General features: G+C 40.7%; 1 protein-coding gene and 1 long non-coding RNA gene across 2 annotated transcripts; one reads left to right on the plus strand and one right to left on the minus strand.

The window, feature by feature from the left end:
• Window positions 1-149: 149 nt before the first annotated feature.
• prss12 (serine protease 12) lies at window positions 150-20,832 on the minus strand. Its single transcript, XM_079668752.1, is given in 16 exon segments — window positions 150-1,554; window positions 3,853-4,148; window positions 7,373-7,495; window positions 8,202-8,280; window positions 8,888-9,093; window positions 12,268-12,409; window positions 14,392-14,598; window positions 14,601-14,611; window positions 14,714-14,855; window positions 15,048-15,101; window positions 15,104-15,181; window positions 15,184-15,224; window positions 16,262-16,412; window positions 16,630-16,802; window positions 17,830-17,968; window positions 19,682-20,832. Coding segments are annotated over 16 exon segments (2,508 nt in total). The 5' UTR covers window positions 20,016-20,832; the 3' UTR covers window positions 150-1,222.
• LOC307031567 lies at window positions 9,614-16,404 on the plus strand. Its single transcript, XR_013805992.1, has 3 exons — window positions 9,614-11,273; window positions 14,520-14,618; window positions 16,267-16,404. It is a non-coding gene; the product is annotated as an uncharacterized lncRNA (long non-coding RNA).
• Window positions 20,833-20,978: the final 146 nt, after the last annotated feature.

A 20,978-nucleotide genomic window follows, 5' to 3' on the forward strand; every position in this document is an offset into this window, starting at 1 on the left:
ATTTTAGTAAGATAGTGTTACTGAAAGGTTTGACTTGAGAAAGATAATACATTCTTGCATTCACATCTGATTATAATTTAAATTGCAAGTTAATGTATTTAATTTTAAATCTATACATTTATTTAAAGTTAATCTTAATATCAATCAACCCTTTATTAATAATGGTTACTATAAAGTGTTACCTGCTAATTATACATTACAGTTCCATCAGCAATGTGCCTTAATGTTTCATCGGTGTGTCAACATCAAACATTTTTTACAAAATCGTATTTATAAAGAAACGTTACAGTACAAAACAACATAACACATAGTCAGTTTACACCTAAAAAGATGGCAGTGTAGTTGTTTCAAGTGTACCAGATTGTCTCTTTTTAACAACAACAACAACAACAACAACAACACTTTACTATCCCGCCAAAACAAAAGCTCATGAATTAGAAGAGGACATGACAAATCAACACTTGTTATAATGTGCTTGGACGCAGAAACACTTTAGTCCCTTTCTTCCTCTGCAGATGTTAAGCGGCACTGAGACACAGAGAAATACTGACTGCATGCAAATGATAAATGCCTGAGAAATAACTAAGACCTGAAATATGCTTTTTACACAGCAAAACAATGAGCACAGAGAAAAATAAACAATAATAAAATGAGGTCGAATTACATAATTTTCCGTTTGGCAAATGTCAATATGACTAGAATGCTAAACACAAAAGCTCAAGATAATATGCGATAAGTACCTAAGGGGGTTCTTTGTGAAAGTGTTCAAGTCCATACAATGCGTGGCTAATTCTCTACATGTTAACAGTATGTTGTTGTTGTTGTTTTTAACTGTGGTCCCTTTTCAACATTTTTAATCACATATTGCATATCATAAGTTACACAATCATTTCATTGTAAAAGCAAGCACAGAAGTTTAGCATGCAATGTCACATGAAACAAGATATTTAAGTTACATAGATGCATTGTCTTGGGTTGAGATTTGAAGAAAATTCAAAATCTTGCATCTCAAGATGATATTAAATCAGTTACATAAGTGCTTATAACCCTCCTCTCTCCCAAAAATATTTAAAAAGTTTCTAAGTGGAAAAGGTCCAGCGTTGCCTTGTGCTTTTAATTTGAAAGTTATTCAGTTATTCATGACTGAACTATATTGTAGTATCAGTTGTCACCTGACAAAGAAAGTCTTAAGTGTGATTCTGCTCAATATATAATTGTCCTTCTATCGTCCTCTCTCTTTTTGGTCATCACGTGTAATCACCTTGCGTATCCAGGGGCTGAAGGCAGACACTTTGGTGTAGACGCCAGGGGACTGTTGTGTCCGGCAAGCATGACCCCAGGATGTGACCCCGTAAACCACCCAACCCCCTCCTGGACGCTCACACACCAACGGACCTCCACTGTCACCACGGCAACTGTCCACGCGCCTCTCCGACTGGATGCTGCCGGCGCAGAGCATGCGGCTTGTGAAGGCGCTGTGGAAATGATGCTGGCAGTGACGACGGGGCAGTAGGGATATGGGGGCCTGCTGAAGGGTCTTGGAGTATGAGCGACCTGAAGCAAAGCATTACAGTTTAGAATTGAAGTGTTTGTGAGCATAATGTTAGTGTTTAAACCATGATAGTGGCATGGGATGGTTATGTTGGTCAGTCTGCTCATCTATTTGGTCTTGTAGCATGACCAGTAGGTTGGCATTTTGGGTTTTGAGAGAAAGTCTGGAAACTATTACAGGGTTTACCATCCAATTTTGGTACCCACAATCATGTTCATTAATTGAGCAAATGTTGATTCTCCTGAATGTTTACCCAGTGACCTTCATCCCATCATAATGTATTTTAACACTTTTGTTATGAATAAATCCCTGCAATTAAATTCAAATCAACCTCAGATGTACCGTACTTTGTGTGTAGCACTAATTACACACTAAACTAACATGGTAACCACCATACCTGCTGAAAATTAACACGCTAGAATAACAACATCATCAGTGTGAGACTCTACTACTAGACTACTATAAGACTCCCAGTTTCTGATTGATTTGACATGTGTGGACATGAAGTCCATGAGCATAGCTTTTTTGTTTTGCTTTGCCCCGCAATTGGGCAGCAGACTCCGGTTGATTTGACCTTCTTATCAAAGGCACCAAGCTCTAATTTAGAGATTAATCAATTTCAAGGTTTCTGGCAGAGTATTAGGAGAGGCTGTTTTCTTTCATCTCATGAAGGATCCCAATTAAAATGAATAAGAAATGTAATTCCCCTGGCATGCTGACTGTGTCCGTTTTATGTTGGCCTGTTGCAGGTTTTAACCCACAATATGCTGCCTTTGATTAATATGCAGCCTCCGGTCATATTGTTGAACATCCAGCATGGAATTTATCCCTTTGGCCAAATGTGTTTTTTGAGAGGTTGAACCTATCCAACAATATTTTCTTCTACTAATATTCTGCCATCTTCTCCTGTGCCTCTTTTATCTTTCCAGATATTTCCAGTACCTCAAACAACCAGTAACAACAAGGACCGGACCCTGCCATGGCTTTCTACACGTGAACGCCGGATGCACAAACAAACTGAAAGGGGACTACTGATGCAAAGGTAACGAAGTGCAGTGTTGGGTTTTTCTGCTGCTTCTCTCTGTGACCACACAGTGTTAATAACTATCCATGGTGGCTTAGGATGCTAGGTATGTGTGTACGTGATATATGAGTGGCGTATAGCCAAATGCAAACAGCTGAACAAAGAAGACATTGTGCTTTAAGTTAAACAAGCATTGCCAGCATCACACTATACATAACTGATGTTGTCATCACACTTCAGTAATAAAAACACAATCTCCCTTGTGAATTAAATTGTCAAAGAAGACACACCATCTCAAAAGGGAGTACATGTTTATGCATAAGTGTTTAGGAGACCTTCTGTTGCCCTTTGTGACTAAATTGCAATGATTAATGACATTGGCATGTCATTTAAAGATCACTTACAGATGTGTGGCGGTGCATACATAAAGTGTTTTGAAAGATACAGAGCGTGAATTCAAACCAGTTCAATTACTAGTGAAGGATTATCTTCTCCTTTAAATGCATTTGCAGCTGACTTTCAAGATTACTTGCATATGGTAGAAATACCGTGGTTACAGCACTGGATGTTTTACCTGTCTGTTCAAGTCAAACTCTACCACATATAGTTGTGGTGTGACATGATGTTCTATGATCCCTGATCTCCTTTCAAAATATGTTCTAGATTCCAATTTACCTGATCAATATTTTTTAAATAAACGGAATTCTAGTGAGGCATATACCAGATTACTTGCATATACCAGATTACTTGCATATACCAGATTACTTGCATATACCAGATTATTTGCGATGATGATTGTAAAAAAAGTAAAAAACTGCAGCCTTTACTCTGTTTGCATTCATTTCAAGAGCTTGGCTCAAGGAAGAGGAATACACAAACATAAAAATATAGTCCTGAAATGAACATTTTAGAGATACAAAAAAAGGGAAATGGGTTAGATCTGGTTAGATCTATCTTTTAAAGTCCCATCTTTTCTCACTTCCCGTATCTTTACATATTTAAAAGCTTAAAGCTCCTACACCTTCGCATTAACAGTTCCTCCAACATTTTAAATTCGAGAATAAAATAATGATTTGCACCCCAGGGCCATCACACCCACCTCCTCTCCACACAAGTATAGTAATGCTAGGCCACACACACACACACACACACACACACACACACACACACACACACACACACACACACACACACACACACACACACACACACACACACACACACACACACACACACACACACACACACACACACACACACACACACACACACACACCTGTATCTCCCCAGCCGGTAATGTGACAGTTGCTGGCTTGTTTGAGCACTCTCTCTTTCTTCATGGGCAGACAGGCAGGAAGGACATGACGGCTGAATGACACACACTCTCCCGGCATCTGGCCCACTGCCCCAGGTGACAGACGAACCAAGGCAAGGTCGTAATCGTTGCTTTGGGACCGGTAGCTTGGGTGGATGACGATTTGATCAACACCGTACTCTTCTTCGTATTCCTCAGGCACAAGGGAGTGGTAGTCGCCCACTCTAACTTTATACTGCTTGGTGCTGTTTCCATATCTGCAGAGAGAAATAGAGGGAAAGGATTGAGAAGGACCATTAAAGAAAGAGGATGTGTGTGCATGAGCAATCCCACTGCTGATACATAAATAACGAGCATTGACTGGAGTTAAATCATCAATAGTTGAACTACATCTGGAAAAAGAACAAGCCATTACACTGAGCTCACACAGTCATAAAGTCAGCACTACAGTAGTTAATAGAAGAATAGATTGAAACCCATATGTTTGAGGCATTATATCCTTCCTGCAACGTTTTCGATATGTTGATGGTCTGTCTTGGTCTCTGCCGTAACCATGACTAAGAAAGAGTTGAAAGCTTTTTGGACAACTTAAGAAATGAAAAAGGGAAGAATGATAACAACACATCTGTAATTGTGTCTTTGTGTTTATGCGTTAAACTGACTCATAGGCTGACATAATGAAGTCTTTTCCATGCTTTCTGTTTACTTGATTGAGCTGTTTGGCCTTTTTTAAATAAAGGTAAAGTAGGTTAAGTCAGGGGAAAAGGAGAGGCAGGGAGAGAAGAGAGGGAAGTGGAGAGGTGTAAAGGAAGATGCCTTTCGATCGAGCCAAGTCTCTGTGTCCAGTTACAACTGGTGGAGTGTTTCCGGAAAAATCTCCTGACCTGGGAATGCCATGACGTTCCTGAAAAAGCAGATACACTACTGACTACTCATCTACATACAGTACCGAATATAAAGGCAACATCTCAGGAAAGGACTTTAAATGTGACACCTCAGTTACTTTTCAAGTATTGTTGTTGTGGCTAAAAGCAGTTAAAAATCTGCTGGAGTTGTGTTACTGTTGGCAAGCCCCTAGCTGTACAGCTTCAAGGTATAAATAGGTTGATCATGTTGACAGCATGTGACCACCGACCTGAGGTCACTCTTTTATGAAGCCACTAATCGGTAATAGTAGTGTGAGGGATAAGGAAACATGATCATGTTAGCTACACTTGGTAGTTGCACATTAACATGTAATTATAAAAGTATCGGTGCTTGTGTCAACATTTGTACAAGCAGGAGTGTGTATGCCAACTTAATTATGTATTTTATGTTGATTGTGTGACTGCATAGGTGTATTTCTTTGTTGCTGTGTGTGCTTTTTTATTTACCACCCTATCTTGGTTACTGTAAGAAAGGTGACACTGTTAAGTCGGAAGTTCCTATCTTGGTCTACGTGCTCTGGCTTGCTCGGAGCAAATTACATTTTAAAGCTGTCATTGCCCAAGCTTACAGCTTGGAGTACTAAAGAATGATATGTGATCAGGCAGCAGGGGTATTGTGTTTTAACCTTGTTTGTTTCCTTACAGTGTCTATGATAACAAATCTTACGTACAGCTCAAATATAAAATATAAACCTGGTGGTGTTTTAATACAGTGTGCTCTATGTTGGTGTTCACTTAGAGTTTTCTTTGGGCCACAATAAGAATCTATAGTAAATCATTAACTGTTACAATATGAAGGTGTTGAACTGTACATGTTGTTGTACTTATGTTGCGCCAATCTCCAGCAGTCAGCAAGGTGTTACTATTGTAGGAGTGTCATCCGTCTGAATCTGACAATTTCATTCCACAAGCTACAACACATTATTATATTCCATTCAATATAATTAGGGCGGTGGTGGCGAAGTCCATAGGGACTTGGCTTGGCAACTGGAAGGTCACCGGAAAGACCAAGTGCAGAAGGCGTGTGAGCACATCCACTGGTACTTTGGCCAATACTAACAACTAGCTTCAGATAAAGCCTATAGTTTATTCCCTCTTACACAAAGGAAACTATGGCACTCAACCACAAGAAGGATCAGACAGTGTTATGTTTAAGGCTAACTATTATGGCTTCTGTAGTGCTTAACTATAGTGCAATAAAATGACTTACCAATGTTAGAAAGGACTTAGAGTCAGTATTGCTTCTGCCATGGAGGTTATCTTTTCTGTTTGATCTGTCTCTGTGATTGTAAAAATGGATCACAAAAATGTCCGGCCTGATTTTCCAGAAAGTTTGTGAAGGGTGTAGCGTAGGCCAAGGAATAGCCATTACATGTTGTAACAGATTCAAAACACAGGGAGGATATACGCACAATGTTTTACATTTGTTAAGATTAGGAGATATGGCATATAGCTTTGGCAGAGGTCTGCTCTCTCACCGTGCCCGCTAGTTTTAATCTGAAATGGTGGTCAACAAATCTGTTAGTATTAATCAGTCTGAGAAGTACTGATTGCTACATCCCAAGTGGTCTAAATTTGCCGCATGAAGCTCAGCTGTGTGCTTCCTGTGTGTGTCATTTAAACAAAGCAGAAGTGCAAGTCAGATCAAAGCGTAGACGTCCCTCCATTGAGCCCTGGGGATGCCTGGAGAAATGGTATTGGAAAGGATTTAGTGAATGACCACTTCCTCTCTTTAATGTGGAACAATCTGGATTTATAGTGGTAGAGCTGCAGAGCCCTGTACAGAGTTCTGGTTTCCTCAAACCCAATTATTGAGACTCATACTTCATAATGCAACCAAAATATATTACTCTTAAAAATGGAGTCTGACAGCCATACATGTATAAAATGCAGACATTAGGGCTGGTGCTCTCACAACCCGCAACTTTATCAGATTTTCAACATTTGTTTTTGTTCTACTCATTTTTTATTTTCTTCCGCCTTCTCTGCTGTATTCATAAGGTGATGGATTTCAAGGTGGTGGTACCATGTGGAGGCCACTAGACCAGATAAAGTGAACATGATGACTCCCGGCCGACTGCACCACAACCACAACTAAAGCACTACTTATCAATGCTCACATTGTTGAGGTTCTCATGCTTCTGCCAGACGTAAATATACAAGGGGAAGCAGACAATTAGTTGTGTAGTTCTACTGGAGCTCAAGGCAGAGTTAAATGTATGCATAAGCACAGCCACATTACATGAATAAAGACTCTCAACCAATCACTGACACTGACGGGAGGAAACGCTGTGTTGTGAGTGCATGGAAAAGGGGGAGGGGGGCAGATGCTTGGCCTGTGTTTTGAGAGGCACGTAAACAGATATATATATATATATATATATATATATATATATATATATATATCTATATACAAAGGTAAGTCATTATTTCCTTGCCTTCATACTGAACCTTCTGCATTGCAATACTTGGCTTTTTAAAAATGTAACATAGCGTGTCCATTTCAAATGGTGACACACACAAACATGAGTGAATAGGCAGTGTGTGTTTTTGACCTCTTGAAGCAGTGTGCTGATGTGAGGACCCAGCAGCTGTCAATCAGAGTCGCTCCACACACCAACCTCCCGTCTCCACGAGATCCTCGCAACCGAACCGCGGCCTGCCATGGCCAGCCCCCTCTAAAGACACACAGCGCACACACACACAAAAACACATTAAAACACTTTTTTAAGAAGTGAAAAAACTCTTAAGAAGAGCCAACATTGCAATAATTAAAACACTTTCATATTGGGTATGCCATCCACGTGCAACCTTAAAAAGTGATCCAGAACATTACAAATAGGATTTCTTTATAAACATAAGCATAAATGCCAGAATACATTTGGTGTGAACTTCTAGTGTAAACACGCCCAATGTATTCTAAACATGCGTACCCACTAAAAAACAAATAAATACTCAGTGTGTAAATACTCAGTACCAAAGTTATTTGGTTTTACATCCGCCCAATGCATACATGTGACCACACACACACTCACACACACAAAGATGCATACATGTTGCTTTTCTCTATGTTTATCCCAGCATGTTTATCCCTTCTTCATACACAACAAACACACAACACACACACACACCACACCACACACACACACACACACACACACACACACACACACACACACACACACACACACACACACACACACACACACACACACACACACACACACACACACACACACACACACACACGTGCTTTGCTTTAGAGTAAATTGTTGCAGATGACAAACATTAAATACATATAATACTGACATTTTGCACATATAGTTTGTCTTTGGCTGGCATTCTATGCACTCTCATGAATCCCTCCTGTCCTTTCCAGCTTACCTCAGAGAGTTTTCTCCTCCTATAATTCGTTTCTGGCGAGTGTGTATAAGCCGCAAACCACAGATTGAGTTGACAGGATCTGACAGAGACAAAAGAGGAACCATTGAGTGTGTATATGTGAGAGAGTGTAGGAGGGTTATGATTGTTAAACCATACATTTGAGCTGAGATGTTGCCTTTTTTAAATATTTAGACTGATCCAAAAAAGAATACGGCTTCAAATTAATATTTTACTTCTACATATGAACCTGAAAAATAAAGTAAATAAAATAAATGAGAGATCGTTTTCATAGTCTGTGTGTATCTTGTGTTAAAACATACAAACATAGACTGAGCTATTTCTCACAAGAGGTAATTTATCATACTGAAGAGACAAAACATTCTCCTGCATTGGTTTGACTTTCCCCAGTATGTGCATGAGAAAAATTGAAGTAATAGCATATGTGTCGGTAACGGATAGCATTGTGTGAGTCGCCCTGATGGGTGACAGACAGGGTGAAGAAATAACATTGCTCTCTCCATTTTACCATCTGGAAACACACACACCCACAGAAGTTCTCTCAGAATCTTCCCTCCTAACTTCTCTATAGCCATTTGTTTCTCATTAGTTTTTCAGTGTATTTGACATGATGGAAATGTTTGTTGAACAAATTCATTTATTGTAAGGAAAAAACAAACCGTACTGACCTTTCACCTCTTGGTAGCTGTGCTGAGATTCACCATAGTCACAGATGACCCCAGCGTCCTCACTATGGCGACAGTTGTGTGTGCCGGGTGGCTGTTTGATGCAGTCTGCCAACGAACGCTCCTCGCCGCTGCACTTCACATTGTCCACGTGGATCGGTCCTGTCCCTTCCCCGAAGTACGCCATCACACGGGCCTTTGCCACCCCACTGTGGTAAATAGCAGGGAAACAAAACACACACAGATTTAGTTGCCCTTAATTAATAAATGCTACTAGTATTTACTGTAGGCTTGAGGTAAAAAACTAAGTTTCATAATAGGAGCATTAAATACAAAAAAGACAGGAAGCAAGCAAATAAACGTCATGAGAAGCTTTTCAAAAAAGAGAAAGAGGTAAACTATTCCAAACTCCAAAATGTGGGGCTTTGACTTCAAATGCTTGCTCTCCCATCTTTTTAAACTTAGCTCTGAACATCTAGACCCTGGTTTGCCGACCTGAGAGACCTATAAGGACTCAACAATTCAAACAATGTAATCAGGTCTCACATAGAAAAGTAATACATCAATTATGATACATTGTAGGCTTCACCAGTGGGCAAAGGAAAGAGATGAAACTGGAGTAATGCTCTCCCTGCACTTTGTTTTTGTTAGAAGGCGAATTATAGCACTTTGGACCATTTCCAAATAAGCAACAGCCCATGTCAGAATTGTAAATGTAGCAATGTTCCACTAACATTGAAAGGTTAAATGCCTGGCTGCCAGATCTTGCTGTAAATATATGTGTGTGTGTGTGTGTGTGTGTGTGTGTGTGTGTGTGTGTGTGTGTGTGTGTGTGTGTGTGTGTGTGTGTGTGTGTGTGTGTGTGTGTGTGTGTGTGTGTGTGTGTGTGTGTGTGTGTGTGTGTGTGTGTGTGTGTGTGTGTGTGTGTGTGTGTGTGTGTGTGTGTGTGTGTGTGTGTATTATCAGATAGGCGGTGATGACATGTTAGTATAGATGTTATGGTCTGACATTCTCTGGCAGTGACGCACACCGGGTCAAACCACTTTTACAATCTGATAACAGTATTTGTATCAATTTCTCACCTCTGACTTTAATTGTCAAACAGCTAGCACAAAGAGGCCTATAGGTTGTGTGTGTATGTAGGCCTGTATAGGCTGTAGCTGGGATTTTAATTAAGACTGATAGATTACAGACAGGGAGGATCTTGTGTTGCGTCCCGGGGTATGATAGGTGGCAGGTCTTGTATCCCAAATTGTCCAAAGGGAATCTCATGTCTCTTATTGAGACATCTACAGAATTGTGTCTGTGACTCCAATAGCTCCCTGAGCGGTATTTAGCATGCAAAGGGCGAACCTCCAACTCACTTGGAACCGAGCCTAGATCCTGACATTGAACCTGCTTGGTGTGTTTCTTTGGAAACACAGCATCAGTCAAAAAATGCCACACAATCTGCTTCGGATATTAAAAGATCAAGTTAAAAAGAGAAGTCAAAAGTTTTCTCAGATATTATATTTCGTGTTTGCATCTTTAAAATGTTGAATGGATAGTATTTATTTACCTGGCTGCATTTTGTTGGATCTGTTCTAAATATCGCAAGGGAGGATGAAAGAAAAGATTAGCCTCTGTAACCTTTTTTGTCGCATGGCAACATCTTCACAATGTGATTTTAAAGGCTTACAATAAAACCCAATTCTGTTGCCCTCTAGTTATGTATATATTATTGTTTTTTTTTTTACTTTATTTTAATTTTTTCATTATGATTAGATTTGATTTTGTTTTAAATCCATTTTTGAGTGTAAGTGTATAAGCACTTTGAAATTACCTTAGTATAAATGACATATACTTTTGCTTCATAAATACGTTTTCAGCTTTGCCTTTTTTTTTACATTTGCAGATATACAAAATAATTGGTTGCAAACCTTTTGCCTTTAAATCAGTTTCCAAGTTAATGGTATGTTTTAGTACGCTCTATTTTGGCCCTGAATTTTTTTCCCAAGATATATTTGTATGTATTATGCTGGAAACTTTTTCCTTTGTGTTTTCCAGTTAAATGTTGGTCCTTCTTTAATGTGACAGTTGAACTTGAAAATAATTTGTGTGAAAGTCTCTGTGTATTAATGCAAACTTTCTTTTATCACTCCCAGAGCAACCTCTCACCCTTGGGGACCTGCTGTGTGTGTAATGACCTTTCACCACACCCTGTGTGAGACAGAATGATGATCCTAACATGACTTTTACACGCCTCTAACACGCTTCATTTCTCTCTCATACTTATGCACTCCAGATGTGGCTTTCATCTACATGCAATGTGTCACAGAAAAGTGGATGGCTAATGGATGAGCGTCATGCTGAGCAGTGATGAGAGATAAATTGAAGACAGTTTGTTACGGTACAGTTTTCCCTTGCCACCTCATTGCCATTGTTTTGAAAAATGCGACAGTGTCTCAGAGGGAAGGCATAATGGGACACAGAGAGGATGAGATGAGGTAGCTTAGCCTCAACATATCTGTCACCTTGAATGTGTCATGCACAATTGGCCTGCCCTTTAATTGGATGTGTATCTTGGCTCTGCAAAAGAGCACAGCTTAAACCCCTAATAAAAGCAGCTGGCAGCACACCAGAGGCGGCTCCGCACAAGTGCTCTGAAACTTGAGCGTAACATTTGTTAAGATGGATTAATGAAATATAATGATAGATATAGTAATATAAGAATAAGATAATTAATGTAATGATTTAAAGCATATAGTTTAACTTTTTCCATTGCAGGGGTGCTTGGAAACTCCAGACATGCTTGATGAGTTTCTAACTCAAAACAGTCAAGGGTTGAAAGAGTTGGAAGGATGAACGGCAGTAATGGGGGGCAGGTGTAAGACAGATGCCAATTCTGAGAAGTGGAGATTGATTTTGCAAACAGATTAGGCCGTCTGGCTTCACTTAAGTGTGTGTAATGTATAGAGTGATCACATTGCAATGCCACAGCTCTCAACTGAGCCTCTCAAAATGTTAACTGTATTCCAACATTCCATGACTAAAATGAACTGTCAACTAACTTTTATCATTTTAGTTTTCCAGCAAAATTCTGAAAATGTATTTGCAAAATTCCTAATGGACAGATTATCGATAGTTAATCCATAATGAACCAAATAGTTGGATGCTGCTGTGAAATGCTTTCCTCTCTTTAAACCTCAATGGTAATTTCTACACTTCCCAAATGAACCTACGAGTGCTTATGAGTGCATAAAAAAACCCCGTTTTGTTTGAGTATGGCGTTCTATTAGCTCATGGTCCATGCAAGTTGTTGTGCTTGTTGGAGTTTGTTACCCAGAAACACAAGACTCTTAAAGAAGGCAACTCAAACACAGATGCACATATACAGTACATACCTGTATCCCATCTGCCGGCATACCACCTCAGCGTCATGGTCAGTCCATCCGTCATCACAAACGGTCCCCCATTGCCCGGACAGATAGAGCTCCACCCGACCTTCCTTAGGACTCTCTCCTCCCACTAGTCTTACCGGCATACCTGAAGAACACACAAGCACAATTCAGAATCACTACACAAACTTGCCCTGCTAAACAATATTTCTGAAGTTCCCCAAAACCCCTGACTCTATAAATAATACAGACACTACACACCTTCCTTATCATAACTGAGTGGGGCATGTGCTCATGTCCCCTACAAAGGAAGTAACTTGAACACCTGTCTGTTTGCATGCGTAACAACTTGTGTGTCCAGAAGGGGACATTTTTAAACGTCTGACTCTATAAACAGATCCTTTCTTTTCATTGCCTTTCTGTTTTTTCACAGTCTCCCCCTCTTGTATTTGTCTCTTAAATGCTATTCGCTTGTGTTAATCAAATCAGTCTGGTATTTCAGTTTAAATCATCTATCATCATAGTCTGCCCACAGATACACACAAACACACACTAATGTAATTTATGGGATGCTAATGTATTTTCCATGTGTGGACCCTTTCAGGATCAGTTTACAACCTGACCAAGTCATTTTATGCTATGGAAAATAAAGGTGTTTTTGTTTTGTAGCTCAAAACTTCATTTTCATTTCACAACTTCAGCCGTCTTCAATTTAGCCTTAAAATGTTCTCTGTGGCTGTAGTGAGTTAAATAATATACTGCCTTTGAACACTGTGCGTGTAGGAGTTATAGGAGTGGGTCATTAAGGTAATGAGAGTTAAATGTGGGAATGTTTACTTGTTTGTCGGGGTTGGCAGTTGAGGAAATGCTCATTTTTGTCCTCTATCTTAGAACTACAAACACTGTTTTTATCTCTGAACTCTCTCAGCATTGCTGCTCTGTTACAATACATACAAGATGGTCTCTTAGAAAATAGTGAAAGAGAGAGAGAAGGAGAGAGAGGAGTAGTGGGGGGGGGGGGGGGGGGGGGGGGATGTTCAAAGCACAGACGGGCTTATCTGCTTTTTCTCCTTTTCCCAAAACAAAATAAACCAATCTGCCTGTTTTAGTTGAGCGGGAAGGAAGGATTCGGTACACACATAAACACTCAAACAAATACACACAAATTATTTGTAGTAATAACACAATTATTCAGTGGTAATTGTCAGGTGCCAGTGTCTCTGAGGCTCTGGCCAAAAAACATAAGCTACCTAACTGCAACTTTTCATCACTTGAAAAAAACATGATGTATCCTCTCTGTGACATTCACCAGACTCGTATCTATTACATTCAACATTAAGATGGATGACAGAGAATGAAACAGTTATATATAGTATGAGGGGAAATCTGAGCCACTAGTAGTTCTATCCAGCGCTATGCGTTTACATCTTTATTGCTGTCTAGAGGCTATAGACACAGCTTGATGAATGGTCCTACCATTCAACCCTTTCTTCCCCTTTCAGCAAAAACCACTGAACCCTTCTGTCTCCTCTAATAAAGAGGAAGTAGTTCAGTGTTATGTGTGTCTGGCAATACATCAACCCACTGGTGGCCAATATGATTTTGCAGTTAAAAATAGTGAAGAATTTTACATCAGGGTGATTTACTTTAGGTAAAGGCTTGCGGTAGATCCATTAAGCATGACGACTTTACAAGCTGCCCAGTTAATAAGGCAGGACACACCAACTAACAGCTGTGCCTTTAAACGTAAGCATGACTTACATCATCCTCTATCCCTCTCTTGGAGCAGGTTGGCTTTCCTCTTCTAAGTAAGATGAGATCAAATTAAGTGCAGGTTGAGTTTGGCAGAGATCTTAGAAACAGATTTCAGCTTGCACTTCCATTATCAGGTTTTTATGAAGTGGCAGGAAATTACATAGAAGCTTTCATGATTCGCTTTCCTTTTCCACTGACAAAAGAGTATGTGTGCTCTTTGTGCAAAGTGCCAAGCTGTGACAAACTACATCTGCACATACATCGCGTCCTTTATATCAGTATCCAACAATATAGTAAAAGTAACATTGAGCTCTTTCCCCCATTCGATGCCACCTTAGCCTATAAGTCTTACAGTAAGATAAGATTCTGTCTTACTCATTGGAAGACTTTCTCCATTGCGACCAGGGCTGCAAGCGATGTTAACATCTTCATAATGTGTGCAGTCGTGCTGGAGCCACTCGTTCCTGTTGCACACTAATATGCTTGGTTCTTTCCCTGTGCAGCTCACATCATCCAAGAGAATGGGACCTGACCCCACCCCGAAGCGCGGGACTGGAGTGATGTCTAATCCTTCGAAAGGAGAGTCTCACCTAATCTGCAAGGTAGACATGTGCACACACAAACACAATTTTATTCTAACTTATTAATAGTACTGAGATTGATGCATGTGTACGACAACATGACTACTTCACATTACCTGTAACCAAGTTGTCGGCACACTACTTGTGTGTTAGAGTCTGTCCAGCCGTCATCACACACTGTCCCCCACCGACCACGGTAAAATACTTCTAAACGTCCCTCATAGCTGATTGCGCCCCCAACCAACCTAAGAGAGCCATCTGAAGAGAAAGAGAAAAACAGAGAGTTGCCCCATACAGCCAAGCCCCAGAGAGTACATCCAAGCCCCAGAGAGTACATCCAAGCCCTTCTGCCCCAATGACATCAAATATCCTGGTTTGGCTTTTATATCTCTATATGTGAACATATTTGAATAGCATTGACTGCTAATGCTGTGTCAGGTGGTGTTCTACCTGTAAGAGGGTTGCAGGACACTCCTGCATCCTCAGAGTGCTGACAGTTGTGTTCCCCCAGGCACTTTTTGGACACTGCTCCAGAGTGAGCTCATTGCCTGTGCATCGTACCTCATCCAGCAGCACACGGCCTGACCCTTGCCAAAATGTCCCTGGCCCCATGCCCTCGCTACACCGCTACATAAAAAAAGGACAGAATAATAGAAAGTTTGGTTTGCAGTTATTTTGATACATTTAAAAACAGATCCACTGATTCACCCTTACTGACTTTAAAGATCTCCTAATTTCCTATCATGTGATTAAACGCCATATCATGTTCCAAACCAATTCAAGGATTATTTCTGAAAAAGTATGGAGCTCAAATGCTTCTTCTCTTGCGGGTTTACTACAATGTGAGTTCCCTTTTTAATTTCCTGCTTTTTTACACATACTCTCCAGTACTGCCTTACCTCTGAGTGTTAGCGATGCTTGCTAATGTAATTAAAGACCATATTACTTCCAAAACACGTCAGGCATTGCACTTATTCCTATAGCAACGTTTCTGATAGGGCCCTGGGTGTAAAGCCAGCCCACATTTCCGATATTACGGCATATCGGCAGCAAATCTGGATCAGCTCCGTTGTACCCCCGTTTAGGTACGGAGGAAAAGAGAGGGGGTTTTATTTTATTTTCTATACATATGTATGTATAAAATACATCAAAAAGTGCATTTTGCATAGGATGCCTTTAAGGATGCTGTTCTAGTTTGATTTGGAAATTGGATGAAATAAAGCTATTGTACATTTTTTAGATGCTTGCCATGCATATCCAGAGACATTGCAACACCAACACCACATTGGCATAGACAAAAAGTGCACACATCAAGATTTGAAGAGTGTGTAGCGTTGCTAAATATGCATATCTCAGTGGTACTAGAATTCATGCAGGAACAATGAGCCTGATTCATTATCTGACCCCAGATGTGCTTTACTGCTCGCTCCTCTCTGTGTGTGTCCAAATGGAAAGAATACTTTTCATACTTTTGGAGACAGAGAGAGAGACTGACGGCTGGACACCCACATTCATTTATCTCAGCCTCCAAGTCTATTTTTCTCTCACACATTTGACTCTTTTTCCCATACATAATGTATTTCCTTTATGCTAATTACTGGTTGGAATTCATGTGAGGATGGGCACTAATTTGTGTGTGTGTGTGTTTGTGTTTGCCCCTTCACCTCAGCCCCAGTTGTCGACACACCACCTCTGCATCACTGTCATCCCATTGGTCGTCACATATGGACCCCCACTGCCCCGCATGGAAGACCTCCACTGTGCCCTCTGACCCCGATGCACCTCCCACCAGCCTTATAGGGAGCGCCACTTCTGCTGGAGCCCACACAAGCATTTAAAACACACATTTTCACTACAAGGCAAGGTAACAAAAATGTCAGGACTTTTGCCATTTTAAAGTACAAACATGAGGAAAGTTAGAATTGAGTAGGAGTTGTAGAAATGTTGAAGGTTTGTTGATTTATCAGAGATCTCATCACATCCAAAGACTCCATCCATCATAGGCCTACAATTCCGAATGAGGAGTGCCTACCTTGCTGCTGTGTGCAAGTGATGGCTGCAGCAAGATTACATTCCCCTCCATTCCACACAGTCTTAGGACACTGGAGCAGGTCTGACTCCTCTCCCTGGCAATGGACTGCCCTCCAATGGAGTTTGGCCATGCTTGGATGAAACAGGGGAACTGCACGTGCACGACCTGAGATCCTGGAAGGAGATGTAGAAAGTAAACAACAAAGTTTAACTTATCTGAAATAAGTTTTTTAACCGACAAGTGACGTTGAACCGTTTTATCGTATGAGAGTTTTTTTCGGAGAAATGTAACCTAATTAGGGTATTTTGGCCCTTATTTTTAAGTCACCTGAGGTAATTGCTGCAGCCAGGCTCAGGCAGCCCATCTTAGAAGAAAAAGTACAACAGACGTGTTTACATGGTAGCAGTAAACTTGAGCCATAAGTATGTTCATGATCTGCCATTGGAGGGCCAATGCGGTCAGCAGTTTTACTCAAAACAGCTTCAATAACTGGCCACGTGAAAGTCATCACCAACGATTCCAGCTGACATATGGCTGACATTTGCCCCTTTTCCTTTCCGCTGTGGACTTTCATTGACTCCTGTGTGAATATGCACACACAGGCATGTGTTCATGTCAGCATGCGTGCCAGTGTTGGAGTTAGTGTCAACATGTGTAGTAAGTGCACAGAAGGTCTCTGTTCTCCTGGGAAATAAGACGCTTTCTGAATTGAGAAACTGACCCCAGTTTATTAACACTGTCAATATGTATGATCTGTCTACGTTCTCCCTGGAGACCCGACAAGTCAGTGTCTTTTCTAGCATGAAAGCACCTTTAAATTCAAGACCATAAGACACAGTCAAGAGAGTAACACAGAGAGCTGGTAACAAGGTAAATAGCTGAGCACTGAAGGCATTTAAATACCGCTGGAGAATGGGGGGTTGGAATGCAAGGGTCACATAAGAAAGGTACAAGGACTGTGAAGAGAGTGCCTGTGTATGTCTAGGTTGTGGGGAAATGTTCTAGCATTCCCACCAGATTTCTATCACACTCTTACCATATGTCAAATCTCTGTAGGCAGCTTCACATGTGAATTTATGTGGCAGATGGTGATTGTACTGGCACCTGTGTCTAAAAAAATATATGTAAGCGGGGGAGGCAGACAGAGGCCAGCCAATAATCCACGTCTGAGCGCATGTGTGTGCTAGGGTTCTCTCTCACCCCTTGCCCAGCTGTCTGCAAACCACTGCAGCGTCTTCGTCCCCCCAGTCATCGCTACAGACAGACCCCCACACTCCTCCAAGATACATTTCGACCCTGCCATCTAGCTTGGTGCGGCCTCCTTGCAAACGCACAGAGCCTGGGATGGAAAAAGAGTTGGAGAACAGAATATTAGTACAGCGTATTCTGACAACACTGTAGGGTTGGCTATTGGTGCTTCCACACAAATATTTACACAATTATATTTCTTAGAATGAATTAGGATTGATGTGGATGCATTGACTTTGAAGGTAAACGCAAATAACAGAACGGCAATTCTGTCAAGTTCAGAAAATTACACAATTTAGGGAAAAAAACAACTTATGTTAAGTTACAATGATATCAAAATCTCAAACAATAACTATTTTCATAACACTTTATCAATATTACGTTGATATATTGTCAAGCCCTAAATGAAAGTGTTAAAAAAAAGAGACAAAAGAAAAACAGAACGCTTTGTTTGATTTGGTCATGATGACAGGGGACCAAACAGGCGTATACAACTGTGTTATAAATGATCCAATCAATCTGCCTGTGTCAAAAGGGCTGCATTTAAAAAGTCATTTTACATCAGTTCATGATATCCATTAACATAACATGTTGTGTGAGTCGACACATCACAACCAGTCTATATAAAGAAAAAACTTCATTTTAACTGTTTTTAAAATACACTATAACACTGTTTGACTATGTCCTTCTGTCCGTCTTTTGTCCTCAAACACGCATGGTGCAACAGGATTTGGGATTGAGTGTTTAACAGATGTTGCCTAAAGTGTACAGATTTTCCTCATATACTTTTTCCTTCCGTGCAGGTTGTTTGTTGATCGAGTAACTTGAATGCTTTGCGCATATCTATTTTTACATACACATTATGTAGGTTATTAGGACAACAGGGAATGAAAGGGTACATTTTCAAACACACATTTATAGGGGAGTCAGTCTTTTCCTTACATGCAGTCAGAACAAAAATAATCTGGACTCCAAATATAAGGTGTGCAATTGTTCAAACATCTTACATAACTGGATCAATACATCAATTCCATGTATCAATTACAGGAAGAGGATTTATTCATGATGTGCCAACACACTACATGACTAAAAATACCACAGGCTGCTTGTCGTGTGCCAGATGGATATCACACTCTTCCTTTCACCACTCTATACCATACTTCTCTCCCTTTCATCAGTCCAGAGATGTAGAGTCCTCTTTGCCCTCACTTTTCTTTTTAGCAACACTAATTGGCTCAAGCCTGTGTACTTCATAGGTTTGGATAACGTGGTGTTCCCCATGTCAAACTATTTTTAATATGGTAAGAGACAGTGTATTGACTCACTTGCTTTTTGTGATCCTTTGGACTGTGTTATTCCCAAACACCCCATATAAGCAAATACCTGTGCACTCATTACAACAAAAATGTGCTTAGACTTGCCATCTGCATAGACTGCTCTCACACCTGGGACACTGAAGGTGTGTCCTGTCTAATTACTTCAGCATGGGCTTCCTGAGTTGAACACAATTGAGCTAGAACATTCTTGCACACAGAGGTAAAACAAAAAAACTGCTTTTCATCAGCCCAAATTCATATTAATAATGTCCTATAAAGTATATCTACATCTTATCTTAGCATGTTATAAGTTAAAGCGACTTTCTAGATTTTGGGCCGCCTGTATTATTTTTTAGATTATCATTCATTTCATTTCATTTTGTCAAATTTCAGTTTATATAAATTCATAATGTTGTTGACATATTCATACAGATTATGAATCCCCCAAAAATAGGTATTGCTGTCTTTGTATGGGTCTTCGTGTTTACCTTGTTTACAGTCGCAATAGCCCCAGTCAGCTCTGCCTTTGTGGTTCCTAAAAAAGCACCAGGGTCGGATCCTGCCGTCCGGGTTGCGGCAGTGGTTATGCTCTCCAACTCCTTTGCCAGGGTAGCGCTCCTTGAAGCCGGCCACTTCGGTCCAGTTCATACACCGGGTGCCGGACTCGGTGACGTCTATCGCTCCCCGGTAGAAACCGTCTTTCCCACGGCTCTGCACGCAGTCAGTAAACGGCAGGATGAATGACGGGACGCTGCTAGAATAACAGAAGCCGCTATTCGCAGCCAAAAGCGCGGCTGTTAGAGCAAGAAATGTCAAATTCATGGTAGGTCTCTGGCTGCAAGGAGGCGAAGACAGCGCCTTCAATCATCAATCGCTCCTATCATCAGCTGAGGAGGCGATTTCCAGTCAGGCTCATCGCTTTGCGGTGGGACGAGAGTGTGAACCGGGACAGGAGAAACGACACCGATCAATGAAACTCAGATTTGCGTGGGCTAATGGGCAGATTGCCCCCCAACGAACATCCAATAACGTATAATCGAAGTGATTTCCCCCATAGGCCTACTGCGATTTGACACCATTTTTATTATATTTGGCAATTGTAGGCCTATGATCTCTAATACAAAATCTGTAATCATATTTATAGTATCACAAGCAAATTCACAGGGAATAGAGAGGGACATATTGTAAAATTGTAATAAGGTATTGCAAATATTAGCCGGGCCATGTCTAAACCGTGGCATGGTATCCATGCTCCCAACACATTAAAAGCACACTTGCAATTGTTGAAACAAAGCGAAAAGGAACTAAAAGATGTGTTAACAGTTTATTCTGGCGTATGCATTACACTTCTGATTCTCATCATAAGTTTAAGCAATTCCAACACCATATTTAACCTAGGCTATTTAGTATCCATATTTACTTAAGCCTGGCAAGTAAAAAGTATTTACAATTAACTATTTTTTAAGGATCTTCTTGTTGTGGCCACATTAGTGAAGCACACTATCTGAGAGATGCTGCAGTTTGGCGCAGAGGCAGAGCGGTACTGGATTGCATGATTTTGCTTGAACTGCTCTCTCCCTGAGTAGTGATGACAGGATGGAATTGACTAAATAGCGCCTCCAGCGTCTACAGTATAGTATCCTCTGATTGGAGGAGGGATCAGTAAACGTCAAACAGAAGCGTCCTACCGGGTGACATCATCACGCAGCATCCATTCGATCACAAAAGTGTTCACTCCTAATGTTGACCGGCGTACGCCGTAAGTGGTTTGACGGAGTCGGCACT

Source organism: Notothenia rossii, assembly GCF_949606895.1.
Source record: "Notothenia rossii genome assembly, chromosome: 1".
In the NCBI taxonomy this organism is placed as follows: Eukaryota; Metazoa; Chordata; class Actinopteri; order Perciformes; family Nototheniidae; genus Notothenia; species Notothenia rossii.